At 47.5% G+C, this 19,988-nt stretch overlaps 1 protein-coding gene across 1 annotated transcript in view; it reads left to right on the forward strand.

Moving 5' to 3' along the window:
• LOC142292694 (kelch-like protein 23) overlaps positions 1-19,988 on the forward strand; it is a 41,058-nt gene that overhangs the window by 11,381 nt on the left and 9,689 nt on the right. The window contains exon 2 of the mRNA XM_075337788.1: positions 9,726-10,137. Within this exon, the coding sequence (XP_075193903.1) occupies positions 9,726-10,137 (412 nt within the window). The remainder of the gene's footprint in view (positions 1-9,725; positions 10,138-19,988) is intronic.

A 19,988-nucleotide genomic window follows, 5' to 3' on the forward strand; every position in this document is an offset into this window, starting at 1 on the left:
ACGGATATACCCCTTGTCCCCTGCTGAAACATGAGCTATGTCTGCCTATATCACCGAGAGCCTGGCTAAGGGGTTCATTCGGAGGTCCTCGTCCCCTGCCGGAGCAGGGTTTTTCTTCGTCAAGAAGAAGGAAGGTGATCTGCGCCCTTGCATTGACTACCGGGGATTAAACCAGATCACCGTAAAAAACAAATACCCTCTGCCGCTTATCCCCGAACTATTCGATTGGCTCCGAGGAGCCCGTGTATTCACCAAGTTGGACCTCCGTGGGGCCTATAACCTGGTTCGCATTCGCTCTGGAGACGAATGGAAAACCGCATTCAACACTCGGGATGGGCACTACGAGTATTGTGTCATGCCCTTTGGTCTGTGTAATGCTCCGGCAGTCTTCCAAGAACTGGTGAACGACGTGTTCAGAGATCTCCTCTATGTCTGGGTCGTGGTGTATCTGGACGACATCCTGGTCTTCTCTCCGGATCTACAAACCCACCGAGAGAACGTGCAGCTAGTTCTCCAGAGGCTTAGAGAGAATCGTCTGTACGAGAAATGCATCTTTGAAAAGTCGTCTCTTCCCTTCCTGGGTTATGTAATCTCGGACACCGGCCTGCAGATGGACCCAGAGAAAGTGTCTGCCATCATCAACTGGCCTCCTCCTTCCGGACTGAAGGCTATCCAACGCTTTCTCGGCTTTGCGAACTACTACCGTCAATTCATCCCGCATTTCTCTGCCTTGACTGCACCTCTCTCTGCCTTGACTAAGAAAGGAGCTAATCCTAAGGACTGGTCCCCGGCGGCCGATGCCGCGTTCTGCTCCTTGAAACAGGCGTTTGCTTCTTCCCCAGTTCTCCATCGCCCTGAATTGAACTGACAGTTCACCTTAGAGGTGGATGCCTCCTCCTCAGGAGCCGGGGCAGTGTTGATGCAGAACTCCCCCTCCGGAAAGATGGTCACTTGTGGATTCTTCTCCAAGAGCTTCTCGGCACCCGAACGCAACTACACCATTGGGGATCGGGAGCTACTGGCCGTGAAGCTGGCCTTGGAGGAATGGCGCTACCTCTTGGAGGGAGCTGTATACCCTGTAATCATACACACGGACCACAAGAATCTGGAGTACCTGCGGTCTGCCCAAAGACTGAACCCACGACAAGCCCGCTGGTCCTTGTTTTTTGCTCGATTTGATTTCCAACTCCATTTTCGGCCTGCGGATAAGAACGTGCGGGCAGACGCTCTGTCCAGATCCTTCGTGCCCGTGGAGTTGGAGGAGGAGACATACCAATCCATCATCAACCCCAGTAAAGTCATTCCGGTGACTCCTGTCGCTCTAACTCAGATACCCCCTGGGAAAACCTATGTCTCAGATACTGACAGACAGAGAGTCCTGCACTGGGGCCATGCTTCTAAGATCGCCGGCCATGCTGGTCAGAAGAAGACTTGGAGTACGATTGTCCGTCACTACTGGTGGCCGTCCCTCCGTAAAGACGTCGCAACCTTCGTCTCAGCCTGTCCATCCTGTGCCCGGAACAAGACACCCAAGCACCTACCCTATGTACGTCTTCTGCCTTTGCCCATTCCTTCCGTTCCGTGGCAACATATCGCAATGGACTTCATTACGGACTTACCCTTATCCTCCGGACATACGGTCATATGGGTTGTGGTGGATCGCTTCTCAGAGATGGCCCACTTCGTTCCCATGGCAGGGCTGCCCTCTGCCCAGGAGCTAGCTGACTCCTTCATACAGCACATATTCCGATTGCATGGCTTCCCCGCACACATTGTGTCTGACAGAGGAACTCAGTTTACCTCGCGCTTCTGGAGGGCTCTCTGCAAACATCTAGGAGTGTCCTTGGACTTTTCTTCGGCCTACCATCCTCAGTCGAATGGCCAAGTGGAACGGGTCAATCAGATCCTGACCTCCTTCCTGCGCCACTACGTCAACATCCATCATGACGATTGGTCCACGCTCCTACCTTGGGCTGAGTTCTCCCATAACCAGCACATCAGTGAGTCCACCTCCAGCTCTCCCTTTCAGATCGTTTACGGACTGCAGCCTTCTGTCCCGTTGCCAGTATCCTCGGCTTCCGACGTCCCCGCAGCAGATGCTCTGGTTCGGGACTTTTCAGCTATATGGAACTCTGTCAAGTCGTCCCTAGAACGTGCTTCATTGCGGATGAAGAGACATGCGGACAAGAGGTGCCTGGATCCCCCGTGTTTCTCCCCAGGTGATCTGGTCTGGCTTGCATCCAGATATGTCCGATTGAAGTTACCCTCGTACAAGTTGGGCCCTCGCTACATCGGGCCGTTTAAGATCATCAGCAAGATCAATGCAGTCTCCTACAAGCTGCAGCTCCCGGCCACGATGCGGATACCCAACTCCTTCCATGTCTCCTTACTCAAGCCTGTTGTCCTTGGTCCCTTCTCCGCTGAGGTCGGTACTGCTCCTCCTCCTATTGCTGACGATGACATCTATGCGGTAAGGGATATCGTGGCCATGAAGACCGTGCGAGGACGGCAATACTTCCTGGTAGACTGGGCAGGTTATGGTCCCGAGGATCGGTCCTGGGAGCCCCGGGAGAATGTTGGCACTCCTCTGATTCGTGCCTTCCTGTCCCGCTTGCGGAGGGGGAGGGGGGCGTGGGGGAGGGGGTACTGTCTCGCTTCCCGGTCCCCTGATCCCGCTCTCCGGTCCCCGTGGCCCGCTACCCGCTCCCCGGCGGCGTCCCCTGCTCACCACCCCGGTCCCGGCCTCCTCTTCTCCGCCTGCGGCCTCCATGCGTCCAGCTCCCCGCTCCCAGCCGGGCACCTCTGCTTCCTCTGCACCGCTCCCTGGACTGGCTTCTGGTACTCGGACCTCGCACATGCGCATTAGGGCGCGCGCGCGGTCATTGACCCTTTCTTAAAGGGCCAGCACCTAGAAACAGGAAATTGGATAGACAGGTACAGGGTATATTAAGATTCACTTTCCTGGTGGGCGGGGCCTGTTCTACATGTTTAGCAAGCTAGTGTTCAGGTCCCCGTATTGCTTTGCCCTGTGCTTTGCCTTGTATTAAAACTGTCCTGTCTCGTAGAGCCTGTCCTGCCACGCCAGCCGCTCCGAACCAAGTCCATCCCTGGACCCTGACGTAGACTTCGGCGGATGTTCCACCACCTCTGCAGCTCCGCCAGTCTCCAGTCCCTGGCTCCGTTCGGTGACCCGTTCCATCGCTCAGCAGGTTCCGGATCCCGCCTGACCCTACAACCCGGCCTCGGACCCTGAGCTTCGTCACCCGGGCTACCGTCCTGTACCTCGTGTGCTCAGCGCTATCCACCTTTCCTGCTCCTCTACGGACTGTCCAGCTACCTATAGTGCTTCGGCTACCGTGCATCAGGACCCTCTGGCGGGGTGACCGGCCTGGCTGCCTCCTCAGGGGAAATCGGTGTATGGTCCAGTGCTTCCACCACCCGGTCGTAACACATGCAGATCTTCTCCAGATCTTTCAGCTTTCGGTGCTGTCACTGGGCAACATTGAGTTTCAGCTCCCTCTAAAGATTTTCTATTGGGTTCAGATCTGGAGATTAGCTAGGCTATTTCAGCACATTGAAATGCTTCTTATGAAGCCACTCCTTAGTTGCTCTGGCTGTGTGTTTCAGGTCATTGTAGTGCTGGAGTTCCCAGCCATGACCTATATTCAATGCTCTTACTGGGAGAAGGAGGTTGTTGGCCAAAATCTTGGGATACATCCTCCCTGTAATACGGTGTAGTCGTCCTATCACTTTGCAGAAAAATATCAAGTATGATCTTTCCACCCCCATGCTTCACAATTGTGATGGTGTTATTGGAGTTGTACTCATCCCTCTTCTTCCAAACATGGCGAGTAGAACCGAAAAGTTCTAACTTTGCTCTCATCTGACAACTTGACCTTCTCCCATGTCTCTTCTGGATCATCCAGATGGTTTTTGGCGAACTTCAAACGTGCCTGTACATGTCCTGACGTGAGCAGGGGTACCTTGTGTGCCCTGCAGGATTTTAATCCACGACGGCATACTGTGTTATTAATTGTAATTTTTGAAACTATGGACCCAACTCTCTTCAGGTCACTGACCAGGTCCTCCTGTGTAGTTCTGGGCTGATTCCTGCCCTTTCTCCGAATTGTCCTTTTCCCACGCGGTGAGACTTTGCATGGAACCCCTTACCAAGTAAGATTGGTAGTCATCTTATGTTTCTTCCATTTTCTAATAATTGCGCTAACAGCCTTTTCACCAAGCTGCTTACTTATTGTCCTGTAGCCCATTGCAGCCTTGTGCAGGTCTACAGTTTTGTTCCTGGTGTCCTTACACAGCTCTTTCGTCTTGGTCATGGTGGAGAGGTTGGAGTGTGATTGATTGAGTATGTGAACAGGTGTCTATTTTTCAGATGAGTTCAAACAGGTGTAATTAATACAGGTAATGAGTGCAGAGTAGGAGGGTTTTTGAAAGAAAAAATAACGAGTCTGTGAGAGACAGAATTCTTGCTGGTTGGTAGGTGATCAAATACTTATCTCGTGAAATAAAATGCAAATTAATTATTTATAAATCATACAATGTCATTTTCTGGAATTTTTTATTTTATTTTGTCTGTCACAGTTGAAGTGCACATGTGTCCAGATTTACTTGGAATCATTTGCTGCCAAATATAAAAAAAAAACCAACACCACCAAAATACCAGTGACAGTGTTACAAATAAATATGTTGGCGATAACAGGCCTATCTCCCTGGGAAAATCCATAGAGAAAATAACCCTGCCTACCAGAGGAGGTTTAACATCCTTATTTTTATTGCTGCCCCCGCTCCACGACGACTGACCCTCCCTCAGACTAAATGTTACCCCTAGCTAAATAATGGTAGTGAAAGCCTAGGTAGGAAACATATAATGCATAGGTCCATAGATGGAATAAACGCTGGATATGCAACCATTTGAAAACCACAAATAGATTGTGGCTTTGAAGTCACTCATCTTCCATATGTCCTCTTCCCATTATCATGGGCAGTGGAATGTAGTCTTTTTTTCAGGGCCAACTGAGAGTCAGGTAATGGTTGCACTTATTCACATCTTTTCCCTGGACCATGGAGTATGCCTCTGTAGAATGCCTCAACGCAGGAGGCTGGTAATAAAGAGAAGAACATTATAAAGTGCTACCATGGCAACCACATGCATTTTTTGACAGAAGATGCAGATTTGGTGCAGAAATATGGTGTATAAATTTAATCACCAAATCTGCCTTTTTTTTCCCTAAAAAAACCACAGTTTTCTGCTATGAGATGCAGGTCTGTGAACTCCGTTCACCTGAGGTAAAGTCACTGAGCTTAATGAAGTCACGTGAGGTCAGTTTACCTGCTGTCACAGGTGGTGTACCATGGCAAACTCCAGCTATGACCGCACATAAACTGAGTGACGTCACTGCTCATCAATGTGGCTCAGTCAGTCTTTGCCTAAAGCTCACAGTGTGTGGACATGTTCTGTGCCCATGCACTGTGACTTCAGTAGGTATGTAGCAGAGCTGGGATTGTCATGGGACCTCATGTGGATTACGTCAGAACTGGGTATTTGGGGTTAATAAAGGCATGAATGAGGGTGGAGTTTTTGTATTGTATTTCAAATAAAGGATTTTTTCGGTGTTTGTGTTCATTTTAACTTACTCATAGATGCCTCCCATTACTAATCTAGGCTAACCTCTTACAGTATACTACCCCGATTGCCACCGCACAAGGAAAATCGGGATGAGACAGGAAAAATGCAGGTATTGTTGCATCTAATGGATGTGAAAATGCTGGGTGGCTGTAGGCTGCTATTTTTAGTCTGGGAAGGCCCAATAAGCATGGGTCTCCTCAGCCTAAGAATACCAGCCCCCAGCTGTTGGCTTTATCATGGCTAAGTATCAAAATGGGGGTGACCGTACGCTGTTTTTAAAAATTATTTATTTAAATAATTTAAAATTTTTTTAGATAGGGTCCTTCTTATTTTGATTCACAGCCAAGATAAGCACAAGGCTTGGGGCTGCAGCCTGTAGCCATATGCTTTATTTGTGCTGGGTATCATACTATGGGGAGACCTTACGCCAACATTTTTAATTTATTTTTAAACCACTATACATATGCAAACAGTGTGTGAGATTCCAAGCAGTAAGACACGCTGTCACACAGGGTGGGGATGCGGTCTGACTGCAACCAATCACAGACGCTGGGACTGCAGGTGGGTGGGGGAAGCAGTATATATACATGAGGGATAATGAGCGGCCCTCCCTGGAGGTAGTGTCATAGCCATGCGGAGACTGGTAAGTATAACGCGCTTGCTCTAATCCCCCTAGCCCTTGAATAGGATCCCCATAGACATCCAGGCAGATATATGGGATTATTTCCTGTCCAGAACTATTTTTTTTTTTATTCGGTTGTACTCGCCAATCTCGGGTATCTGCGAGTTCGACCATCGCTAGTTATTAGACAAGAGAGATTTTCTTATCTTGACAACAATACACTATTAGAAAGCACCCCTCTGATTGTCTAAGGTACTAAAACAGAAATCCAAAAACCAGATTGTATCCTGGGTTATGAAAAAAAAAATCCGTAGGGGTGTTGATCGCTCACATTAGATCATGAAACCGTGTAATTCCATGTGAGAAATAAAAGTATGCTACAAAAAGTTGTCCATGCACATTTTACAAATGCCACTGTAGTCTTTTGTGGTGTTTTGATGTGCAGGCAATGCAGCGATTATTTTTCATTTTCAGGAGGTAGTTAACAAGGCCCTAATTTTTGTAGATCAAGAAGGTCTCAGTAGTTCTAAAACTAAAGGTACTTGTATTATACCAAGTCAAGCTAGGGAAAAACACACAAAAGGATCCGAGTAAGTTCCAAAAGGGGAATATGAAAGAACACAATTTAGCATTTGGAAGGCCTGACCTTTGCATTAAGGATTGCTTCAAAGTGTACTACTCATCTATGAATTATTAAAGAGAACCCTACATGCCCAATAACACTATTAACCTTCATATTTGGGGTTAAAAACAACCTTTTTGGCCTGTGGGTCCAAAAAGGTCAATACACCTATGGATGAATTACTTAAGGGGTGTAGTTTCCAAAATAAGATCACTTGTTTTCTTTTATGTTTTGGTACCTTGGGGGCACTGTATAAAGATCCAAAATTATTCCAACCAAAATTGCAATTCAAAAGCCAAATAGTGCATATTCCATGCTATGCTGCGTGCCCAAACAGTAGATTCTGACCACATATGGGGTATTGATGTATTCAGTAGACATTGTGTAACAAGTATTATAGACCAATATTTACTATTATCATAAAGTACTAAGTGTCATGAATAGTGATGGGCGTACCCGGCCTGTGAAAGTCCAGATCCGCACAGTTTCAAAAGTATTCGGGTGCCAGGCCCGAGCCCGGACTTCTCAGGGAACTGTAGCGAATGATCTGGATCCCGCAACTTAAAAACAAAATAATGGAAAAGTAAAAATTACGCAAGTGCACTATACTTACCGAGTCTCCGATGCGGCTGTAACTGCTTCCAGGCTGCTCACTCTTCTTCTGGGGCTGCTTATTAGCCTCATACATATTCCCTGCTTCCCACGCTCATGTGTATCAAAAGAGGAGGAACTGAATGCAGGTTTTTTTAAAATTATTTAAATAAATATTAAAAACCTGACGTGTGGTCCCCCCAATTTTGATACCCAGCCTGCAGCCGCTCAGAATTGTCGCATCCATTCAAATCCCGGTACTTTACCCAGCTTTTCCCAATTGCCCTGGTGCAGTGGCAATCAGGGCAATAAGGGGTTAATAACAGCTCAAAGCTGCCTCTAAGACCTATATTAGTAATGGCAAGTGTCTATAAGACCCCTCCATTACTATTCTGTAAGTGAAAAGAAATAAACACAAACACCGAAAAAATCCTTTATTTGAAATAAAATCTGAAAAAACTCACTCTTATTTTGATACACAGCCAAGATAAGCACATGGCTAGGGGCTACAGCCTGTAGCTGTGGGCTTTATCTGTGCTGGGTATCATAATATGGAGGAACCCGACTCCAATTTATTTATTTATTTTTATACCATGATATAGATCCATAGACAGGGTGTGTGATTGCAAGCAGTCAGATTCTGTCACACAAGCTGGGGACGCGTCTGACTGCAAACAATCATAGACAGGACTAACGGTGGGTGAAGCAGTGAATTTGCATGACGGTGAATGAGCGGCCCCGTAAGCAGTTACAGCCGTGCAAGAGACTCAGTAAGTATAGTGCGCTTGCTCTTGTGACGCCCTGACGCTGCAAGGTGGTCACAGAAGTGTACTACACCCTACATAACACCTTCCCACACAAGGTTCCATCAGCCACAAAATCCTAGCCACCCCCCCAGGGTAGGAAGGACACACCAGTGGGCAGGACCAGGTGGATTGGGAGCGCCCACCTAGGGGTCTTGAGGATCCGCGGGCGGGAACACAGTAGTCAAGTCTTAGTTTAAGTTTGGAGTTTGAAGTTGGAGGTCAAGTGGAGAGGAGTGACAGTGACAGACTGTCAGAGGAAAGCTGAGCCTAGTGGAGAGTAGACAGGGTAGTGGCCCTGGTCTACTGGCTAGGATCCAGAGTGGACCGGGACAGGGTTGGAGCCCGCCAGTACCGACAGCGGAGATCCAGTCCGGAAACCATGCACAGGCGTGGTACCTGGACCCCAGTTAGAAGATGGTTGCAAGCCCCTTCTCTAATTCACCAGGCTGAGAGCAGGTTTCAAGCCTAGCTCCAGAAGTTTAGCCCAGATAGAGCGAAACGGCAGCCCCCCGCGGGGGATAGGGTATCCGCAAACACCCACTGAAATCCCAAGGGTCAGTTTTCGCGGGCACATCTCCCAACCAGAACATACCGGGAGTGGACTTCTCCCGTTCCAGACGGAGCCGTCCAAAAGTGAGGAAAATTACAGAGTGCCAGAGGAAGGGACAGCAGTACACCCGGACCCGAGTACACCCGGACGCGGCAGCCGGCCACTGACACCTTGGTTTACCAACGGACTTGTGTGTAATTCTTCCACAGTGAGTACACCAACACTCCCCGGCCCGGCATGCCATCTCCGGCCCACATCACTCCCTGTGTTCTGGACACTGAGCCCCGGGGCATCCATCCCTACCCACGGAGGGGTTAACATCCAACTGCTATCCCATCTCTCCCGGGTGCTCCCCAACAGCAGCGGTGGTACCATATCTTACCACACACCGTGGGTGGCGTCACGAAGTATCTACAGCAATCCCCGTACAAATACGTCCCCTTTTTTTATTTGAGTGTCCGTGAGACCCCCGTGTCCGGAAATCCCTTGATCCACTGCAGATCCGGATCCGAGCAGCCCGGCTGCTACTGACGTGGAGGCGGCACACTCTGATCCCCCCTATTCCATCTACCAACATTTTTAAGTGCTTTTAGATTCTAGTCCCCATAGACTTATATGGCCAATCCCGGATATCTGTGAGTTCGCCCATCTCTAGTCATGAAGAAAAAGTTCCAGAATCACTGTAATTGGGAGAAGCAGTACAGAGTTATTGCCACATAAAGAGACAGGTCAGATATTTAAAAATGGGGCTTTGTCATGAAGGTGAAAACAGGTAAGGGGTTTGTGTTTTATTCCTATAAGGGTAAATAGTCAGATTAATCAATGCAATAATTGAATACAATCTTGGGTAAATACTTAATTATAATTTTGTCTTTTTTTTGGAATTACAGGAAACCTGGTGATTGTGACTGGAGGATACTTCCGTGGAGATTTTGTATGGTACAGCATAGACTGGGTTCTCATTTATGATTCTTTCGATAACTGTTGGAGAGATGGTCCTCCTATGAAGATGTCTAGAAACTGCCATTGTGCTGTGGGAATAGGACTTTACCTATATGTTATTGGTGGAAGCACAGATGAGGGTGTCATTGCAGATGTGGAGAGGTTAGATCTAGCAGAGATGACATGGGAGAGCCAGAACCCTCTCATTAGACCTGTTGAAAGAGCAGCAGCAGTCAGTATCGATTGCAAATTATACGTTATATGTGGACGTGATGAGAATGGGGACGTCTATAGTGGGATACAGAGGCTTAACACAGAAACGGACGTGTGGGATGTAATCACGTACTCTCCTATGCCCAGGTATGGTATAAAGGCGATAGTAATTCCTTTTGTATTGTGTCATAAATTAAGAAAATTGTGTAGAAAGCTATACTCATTGGACGTCTGCCACGAGCAAATAGACACATACATATACATATAGCGTTCGCTAACACAGAAGACAAACTACACACATGCTGCTCATGTGCCATTACAAGGGTATATGACATACACACCCCACTCACCAGGGAGTGTATGTCATATACTGAAAGCATATACACTGCAAGCTGACAGCTGGACTCAGAAAGTGCAGCTTGCCAGTTCCCTGTGATCAATTGAACTCGTGTCTTTCAAACGTACAATTGAACACTACTATTGAAGCTGAGACCGCTGGCACTTCAGGATCAAGACGACATCAGCAGCATGATCAGGTCCAGGGCCGGATTATAGGCGGGGCAGGCGGGGCTCCAGCCCAGGGGCCCCCACCAAAAGAGCTTCTAAGGGGGCCCCCACCACCAGGGCCATACTTGTCAGCATTTTTTTTTTCTTCACACCCTCTCCCCCTCCGTAAAGACAGTCTAATAAATCAGCTGTGTTTTCGGAGGGGGGGGGGGAGTGGGGCGGTGCACCGGCATTTATTTGTATCTGCGTCTTTAAGACGCAAAAACAAACTGCGGGCACAGGACGCTGAATGACCCCGGAAGTACCAGTGCTTGCACTTCCGGGATCAGAGGTGTGCCAATGAGCTCCCTATGTGCTGCGGCCGTCATGGGCGTACCCAGCGAGGGGCGGGGGGCACCTGCCCCCCCCCAGAAGCAGGGACACGGTGTAATGGGCCGCTGTATGTGCAGCCACGCTCCTCCGCAGTGTGTGCATGCAGGCCCGACACACTAGCTGTAGCAGGAGCAGGAGGCAGCGCTGTGCTGTGCCGGCTCTGCTGTGTGCTGTGTGTCCGGCATGCACACAATGAGGAGTGCAGCGGAGCCGGTGCTCGCAGCTTCGTCCTTCTTCCTATTCAAATGTATTTGCGTCTTTCAGACGTAAATACATTTGAACAGCGCGCCGGGACTAGGCCCCGCCCCCGACGTGCAGCAACGTGATGAGATCAGCACCTTGCTGATGTCATCACAGTGCTGCGGGCGCCGGCACACAGGGGACATCAGATGGTAAGCGCTCCATGAAGGAGCCGAAGAGACAGGTTTAATTAATGATGATGAGTGGGGAGGGGCTGAGGACACATAACGGGGAACATCTGTGAAGGAAGTGGAACACAGCTTTGTGGCAGGCAGAGGAGGAATACTGTGTTCCGAGGGAGGGGGGGAGGCAGGAGTGTGTAGGGATGGGGAAGTGTGATTTGTGTGTGTAGGGGGTGATGAGGGTTGCATTGTATTGTGTGTGGGGGGAGGGGTAATGGGGGGGTGCATTGTGTGTGTGTGTGTGTGTGTGTGTAGAGGTGATGGGGGGTGCATTGTGTGTGTGTGTGTGGGGGGGGGTGATGGGGGGATGCATTGTGTGTGTAGGGGGTGATGGGGAGATGCATTTTGTGTGTGTAGGGGGTGATGGGTGGGTGCATTGTGTGTGTGTGTGTGTGTGTAGGGGGTGATGGGTGGGTGCATTGTATGTGTGTTTTGTGTGGGGGGAGTTATGGGGGGTGCATTGTATTTGTGTGTGTGTAGGGAGGAATGGTGGGTGCATTGTATTTGAGTGTGTGTGTGTGTGTGTGTAGGGGGTGATGGGGGGTGCATTGTGTGTGTGTGTGTGTTTGTAGGGGGTGATGGGTGCATTGTGTGTGTAGGGGGTGATGGGGGGTGCATTGTGTGTGTAGGGGGTGATGGGGGATGCATTGTGTGTGTGTTTGTGTGTGTGTGTGTGTGTGTAGGGGGTGATGGGGGGTGCATTGTGTGTGGGTGTAGAGGTAAAGGGGGGTGCATTGTGTGTGTGTGTGTAGGGGGTGATGGGGGTGCATTTTGTGTGCGTGTGTAGGGGTAAAGGGGGGTGCATTGTGTGTGTAGGGGGTGATGGGGGGTGCATTGTGTGTGTGTGTGTGTGTGTGTAGGCGGTAAAGGGGGGTGCATTGTGTGTGTGTGTGGGGAGGGGGGGTGATGGGTGGGTGCATTGTGTGTGTCAGAGCTATGTGTGTGTGTGTCAGAGCTGTGTGTGTGTCAGAGCTGTGTGTGTGTGTGTCAGAGCTGTGTGTGTCAGAGCTGTGTGTGTCAGAGCTGTGTATGTGTGTCAGAGCTGTGTGTGTGTATGTGTGTCAAAGCTGTGTGTGTGTCAGAGCTGTGTGTGTGTCAGAGCTGTGTGTGTGTGTCAGAGCTGTGTGTGTGTGTCAGAGCTGTGTGTGTGTGTCAGAGCTGTGTGTGTGTGTGTGTGTCAGAGCTGTGTGTGTCAGAGCTGTGTGTGTCAGAGCTGTGTATGTGTGTCAGAGCTGTGTGTGTGTGTATGTGTCAGAGATGTGTGTGTGTCAGAGGTGTGTGTGTCAGAGGTGTGTGTGTCAGAGCTGTGTGTGTGTGTGTCAGAGCTGTGTCTGTGTGTGTGTCAGAGCTGTGTGTGTGTGTCAGAGCTGTGTGTGTGTGTGTGTGTGTGTCAGAGCTGTGTGTGTGTGTCAGAGCTGTGTGTGTGTCAGAGCTGTGTGTGTGTGTGTGTCAGAGCTGTGTGTGTAAGAATCAGTCTGTGCAGCACCCCAGAACTATATGGGTCCCCCAGAGCGCTATGTCACCTATCCCAGTAATGAGTACACCACCAGAGCTGTTTGCCACTCCAGTAACGTCTATGCCCCCTGCCCCTCCTGTAATGTATATATTGTAGCCCCCAGCCCCTCCTGTGATGTATATACAGCAGTGCTGTCAGTGTGCAGTCATGTCTGTTAGTGACAGCCATCGTGAAACACAGCCACATGACCTAAAGGAGCTGGACGGAAACAAGCGGGAGAGGTGAGTGAGGCTGCTGGCGACTTCCCCATATTAATACCTGTAAAGGCTCATGCACACGTAACTGCTGAATATTCTGCAGCGATTTGACAGCACATGTGCGCGTCAAATCGCTGCAGAAACACTGCATAATGGATGCAGTTTTTCTTTACAAAAAATGCCGATTTCATGCGCTATGGCTGCTGCCCCCACCATAGACAGAGCGGGAGCTGCATCCATAGCACACGGAATAATTGACATGCTCATTTTATGAACTCACAGATTTGGGTCAACATTTTAGCACCCAAATCGCTGCGTTCATAAAAGCAACGTGCGCACGTGGCATGCACAATCTACATAGATCGTGCTGGGGACGCAGGACGCATGCATTTACACTGCAGTGCTATACGCAGTGTAAATGCATGGAATTACGCAACGTGCGCATGAACCCTAATGCGTCTGTGTCTGCATGTATGTCAGTGTATATGACTGTGCATATATTTGTCTGTTTATATGTATTTTTCTGAATTTGTCTTCAAATATGTATGTATACACGTATGCCTGTATGTGTATGTGCGTGTCTGTGTGTGTATGTGCGTGTCTGTGTGTGGATGGGGTCCACTGAGACTCTTTCACCCGGAGGCCACAAAAACCTGGAGCCGGCCCTGGCTGCCTTAACATTGGGATCAATAAAAAGTATGTGAGTAAGGTTCTGTACGCACGTTGCGTATTTGCATGCAGTTACGCTGCGATCTGCACCTCAGCGTAACTGCATGCGTCCTGCGTCCCCAGCACAATCTATGAAGATTAAGCAGGAGCCGTGTGCACGTGGTGTATTAGAGCGCAGCGATTCGGCTGCTGCCTGAAGCGCTGCGCTCTAAGAAATGACATGTCACTTCTTTCATGTGCTTTGGATGCAGCCCCTGCTCTGTCTATGGGAGGGGCTGCACTCAGAGCGCATGAAATTGGCTTTTCATTACGGACTCTTTCTGTAGCGATTTGAAGCGCATGTGTGCTGTTCAAATTGCTGCAGAAATTTCTGCAGAGACAAACGCAACGTGCGCACATAGCCTAACTCTACTATCTGTGTATAAGTGACGGATGTGAGTGATCCTGGACTGTGTCTGTATTGTAGTACTGTAAATCTGAATGTGGCAGAACAGGATAAGATAAATGTTCATTGGATTTATATCTAAATGCTACGGTTCGCGCTCTACTGTTATGGCTAAAAATGATAACGTTATGGGGCCCCCACCAGATTTTCTGCCCAGGGGCCCCACCAACCTTAATCCGGCCCTGATCAGGTCAGCTGATCACATTCCTGACGCCAGTCATTGGCTCCAGATGCTGCAAACAGCGCTGGTGGTAAGTGCTCCGGTGGAACTGAAGACACCGAAGAGGAACACATATGACGCGAGAGGGGAAAGCATATACTGACAAAATATGGGGCGAGGGTGAGGGGAGGAATATATATATATCCATAGTATGGGGAGGGGGAATCTATATACAGTCAGGGCAAGAAATATTTGGACAGTGACACAAGTTTTGTTATTTTAGCTGTTTACAAAAACATGTTCAGAAATACAATTATATATATAATATGGGCTGAAAGTGCACACTCCCAGCTGCAATATGAGAGTTTTCACATCCAAATCGGAGAAAGGGTTTAGGAATCATAGCTCTGTAATGCATAGCCTCCTCTTTTTCAAGGGACCAAAAGTAATTGGACAAGGGACTCTAAGGGCTGCAATTAACTCTGAAGGCGTCTCCCTCGTTAACCTGTAATCAATGAAGTAGTTAAAAGGTCTGGGGTTGATTACAGGTGTGTGGTTTTGCATTTGGAAGCTGTTGCTGTGACCAGACAACATGCGGTCTAAGGAACTCTCAATTGAGGTGAAGCGTAACATCCTGAGGCTAAAAAAAAAAGAAAAAATCCATCAGAGAGATAGCAGACATGCTTGGAGTAGCAAAATCAACAGTCGGGTACATTCTGAGAAAAAAGGAATTGACTGGTGAGCTTGGGAACTCATAAAGGCCTGGGCGTCCACGGATGACAACAGTGGTGGATGATCGCCGCATACTTTCTTTGGTGAAGAAGAACCCGTTCACAACATCAACTGAAGTCCAGAACACTCTCAGTGAAGTAGGTGTATCTGTCTCTAAGTCAACAGTAAAGAGAAGACTCCATGAAAGTAAATACAAAGGGTTCACATCTAGATGCAAACCATTCATCAATTCCAAAAATAGACAGGCCAGAGTTAAATTTGCTGAAAAACACCTCATGAAGCCAGCTCAGTTCTGGAAAAGTATTCTATGGACAGATGAGACAAAGATCAACCTGTACCAGAATGATGGGAAGAAAAAAGTTTGGAGAAGAAAGGGAACGGCACATGATCCAAGGAACACCACATCCTCTGTAAAACATGGTGGAGGCAACGTGATGGCATGGGCATGCATGGCTTTCAATGGCGCTGGGTCACTTGTGTTTATTGATGACATAACAGCAGACAAGAGTAGCCGGATGAATTCTGAAGTGTACAGGGATATACTTTCAGCCCAGATTCAGCCAAATGCTGCAAAGTTGATCGGACGGCGTTTCATAGTACAGATGGACAATGACCCCAAGCATACAGCCAAAGCTACCCAGGAGTTCATGAGTGCAAAAAAGTGGAACATTCTGCAATGGCCAAGTCAATCACCAGATCTTAACCCAATTGAGCATGCATTTCACTTGCTCAAATCCAGACTTAAGACGGAAAGACCCACAAACAAGCAAGACCTGAAGGCTGCGGCTGTAAAGGCCTGGCAAAGCATTAAGAAGGAGGAAACCCAGCGTTTGGTGATGTCCATGGGTTCCAGACTTAAGGCAGTGATTGCCTCCAAAGGATTCGCAACAAAATATTGAAAATAAAAATATTTTGTTTGGGTTTGGTTTATTTGTCCAATTACTTTTGACCTCCTAAAATGTGGAGTGTTTGTAAAGAAATGTGTACAATTCCTACAATTTCTATCAGATATTTTTGTTCAAACCTTCAAATTAAACGTTACAATCTGCACTTGAATTCTGTTGTAGAGGTTTCATTTCAAATCCAATGTGGTGGCATGCAGAGCCCAACTCGCGAAAATTGTGTCACTGTCCAAATATTTCTGGACCTAACTGTATGGCCACAGCATGGGCAGAGAGGACATGAAGGGGGAATGTATATATGATCACAGTATGGGGGGAGGAGGTGGGGGGGAATATATATATATATATATCTATATATATATATATATAGAAATATATATATATATATAGATATATATATATATATACTGTATTTATACAGTGTATCCACCCATATCCTGTCCACCGCCATTAACCTGAGAATGGCGGCAGCTATGGGCATAGAAGTGGTGTCTAGGTATAGTAAAGTAGCTATGCGCTACGCAATGAAACGACCTATAGCGCCACCTGGTGGAAAACAACGGAGTTAGCATTTTTATTTCGAAAACGGAAGGAGATAGAGAAAAAAAGTGAATTACAAAGTTGTAGGGCATCATCAATTCAATACGAATAGACACCTTGCATACAGAAATGCTATGATATGATGGGCATGTAATATTAGAGGGACAGTGTCCGTCATATTTTGTGCACGGAACACAGTCAGGTGCATTTATTGCTCAGGGGCACAGCATAGGGCAGATATTTTTATATAGGAGTATTATAATCATTCTACTATTTTAAAGGGTATTGTGCCAGGATATTCTGCAGACGACTGGAGTAAATGGAAGTCTGCAGAGACGAGCTGTGAATGTGAAAAGTCCTCAGGACAAGATGAAGACTAGAAAGATGACTCAGATCAAAGATATCATGATCTATAAAGTACCTGAATTTAAAAGTTTATTTGTGATGCTAATTTTCATCAATAGTGATGGGCGGACCCGCACTGTAAGGGCTCTTGCGCACGTTACGTACTGACATGCATTTACGCTGCGTCTAGCACTGCAGCGTAAATGCATGCGTCCTGCGTCCCCTGCACAATCTATGTAGATTGTGCATGAGACGTGCGTGTGTTGCTTTTTTGAACGCAGCGATTTGGATGCTAAAATTTTGACCCAAATCCATGCGTTCATAAAAGCAGCATGTCAATTATTTCTGCGTTCTAGATGCAGCTCCCACTCTGTCTATGGTGGGGGCAGCAGCCATAGCGCATGAAATCGGCTTTTTCTTTAACAAAAATACTGCTTTCATTATGCAGTGTTTCTGCAGCGATTCGAAGCGGACATGTGCTGTAAAATCGCTGCAGAATATTCTGCAGTTACGTGCGCATGAGCCCTAAAAGTGTAGATTTGCGCGGTTTCAAAAGTATCCGGGTGTCTGTCCCATTCCCGGAGTTCTAAGGGAACTCCGTCTAATTGATCGAGGTCTAGCAAATCGGGAAATAAAAAAAATAAAGGAAAAATAGAAATAAATCAAGCACGCTATATTTACTGAGTCTCCGGCACGGCTGTAACTGCCTCTAGGCCGCTCACTCTTCTTCCAGCGCCATTCATTATTGATCATCCATACTCACTGCTTCCCCTGACCACCTGCAGTCATGGCGGCATCTGTGATTGTTTGCAGTAAGACGCACCCCCAGTGTCTAACTGCTTGCAATCACAGACCCTGTCTGTGTGTCTCTATTGTGGTATAAAAACAAATAAATAAAAAAATTGCTGTAGTGTCCCCCCATAATATGATACGCAGCACAGATAAAGTATATGGCTACAGGCTGGAGTCCCCAGCCGTGCACTTATCTTGTATCAAAATAGAGTAAGTGGAACCGCATGCAGCTTTTTAAAACTTATTTAAATAAATAATTTTTAAAAAATGGCATGCGGCCCCCCAGTTTTGATACCCAGCCATGATAAAACCCGACAGCTGGGAGCTATTATCCTCAGGCTGGGGAGACCCTTCCTTATTGCCCTGGTGTGGTGGCAATCGGGTTAATAAGGGGTTAATAACAGCCCACAGCTGCCACTAAGCCCTAGATTAGTAATGTGAGGCAGCTAAGAAAACCCCCATTACTAATCTATAAGGAAAAAGAAATATACACAAACACCAAAAAAATCCTTTATTCGAAATAAAATACAAAAAACACTCTCACCAATTTATTAACCCCCAAAACACCCTGGTCTGAAGTAATCCACCCGAGGTTCCACGACGATTCTAGCTCTGCTACATCTGAAGCTACATCTGAAAACCACTTTTTTTGCCAAGAAATGCAGAATTGGTACTGAAATTTCAACAACATATTCCTGCACCCAATCTACACCTCCTGGCAAAAAAATGCATCACTACCGCATGTGGTATGATGTGGTAGTGATATGATTTTTTGTCAAGAGGTGTAGAGATTGGGTGCAGGAATATGGTGTAAAATTTCATCACCAAATTTGCATCTCTTGGCCCAAAAATGTAAAAAAAAAAAGTTTTTCACTCAGTTTCGGTGCGGTTTTCTGTCAGGAGGTGCAAATGTGGTGCTGAAATCTGCTGCAGACATATCAGCACCAAATTTGCACCTCCTGGCAGAAAACTGTACCGAGTCTGTGTCAATATAGTTTTTTTTGCATTTTTGGGCCAAGAGATACAAATTTAGTGATGAAATTTTTACACCACATTCATGCACCCGATCTACACCTCCTGGCAAAAAAAGCCTAAAAAACGCATGCGATATGATGTGTCAGTGATGTGATTTTTTGCCAGGAGGTGTAGATCGGGTGCATGAATATGGTGTAAAAATATCATCACCAAATTTGGTGTTAAACTTTCAGCACCAAAGCTGCATTATTTGGCAAAAAAACAGTGGTTTTCAGACAGGAGATGCAGGGGAGTTCACTAAGTTTAATAAGGTCACCTGAGGTCAGGTGACCTGCGATTACAGGTGAATGACTGAGGGAACCTCCAGCTGTGACCACAAATAACATGAGTAACGTCACTGCTCATCGCTGCTGCTCAATCTCTGCCTGAAGCTCACAGCAGCGGTCATATTCTATGGACACGCCCTGTGTCTTCAGTTGTAGCAGAGCTGGAATCCTCATGGGACATGGGAAGTCGTGTGGATTACTTCAGATCTGAGTGTTTTTGGGGTTAATAAATTGGTGAAAGTGTTTTTTTTCTATTTTATTTGGATTTTTTCGGTGTTTGTGTTTATTTACTTTCACTTTCACATTAGTAATGGGGGGGTTTCATAGATGCCTCACATTACTAATCTAATGCGGGCGTCACATGGTACGATCTATCGTGGGATCGCACGAGCGATCGTACCCACCCCCGTCGTTTGTGCGTCACGGGCAAATCGCTGCCCGTGTCGCACAAAGGCGTTAAACCGGCATCACACGTACTTACCTGCTGAGCGACCTCGGTGTGGGCAGCGAACATCCTCTTCCTGAAGGGAGAGGGACGTTTGGCGTCACAGCGACGTCACATAGCCGCCGGACAATAGAAGTGGAGGGGCGGAGATGAGCGGGCCGTAAACATCCCGCCCACCTCCTTCCTTACGCATAGCCGGCGGGTGCCGCGGGACGCAGGTAAGCTGTGTTCATTGTTCCTGGGGTGTCACACGGAGCGATGTGTGCTGTACCGGGTACGATGAACAACCGGTGCAAAGAAAAATATATTATTTTTTAAAAATAAGCGATGTGTACATGACTCACGATTTGTAACCAATTTGCGAATGTTCAGCGTCGCTCGGAGGTGTCACACAAAACGACGTCGCAAACGAGGCCGGATGTGCGTCACAAAAACCGTGACCCCGACAACATATCGCACGATAGATTGTCTCGTGTGACGCCCGCATAAGGCTTAGTGGCTTCTGTGAACTGCAATTAACCCCTTATTACCCCAATTGCCACCACACTAGGGCAATAGGGAAATGTTAGGTAAAGTGCCGGAATTGTCAAATCTAATGGATGCAACAACCGTGGGCGGCTGCAGGCTGCTAATTTTACGCTGGAAGGCCCAAT

The sequence above is a fragment of the Anomaloglossus baeobatrachus genome, chromosome 1, assembly GCF_048569485.1.
Source record: "Anomaloglossus baeobatrachus isolate aAnoBae1 chromosome 1, aAnoBae1.hap1, whole genome shotgun sequence".
NCBI lineage: Eukaryota > Metazoa > Chordata > Amphibia > Anura > Aromobatidae > Anomaloglossus > Anomaloglossus baeobatrachus.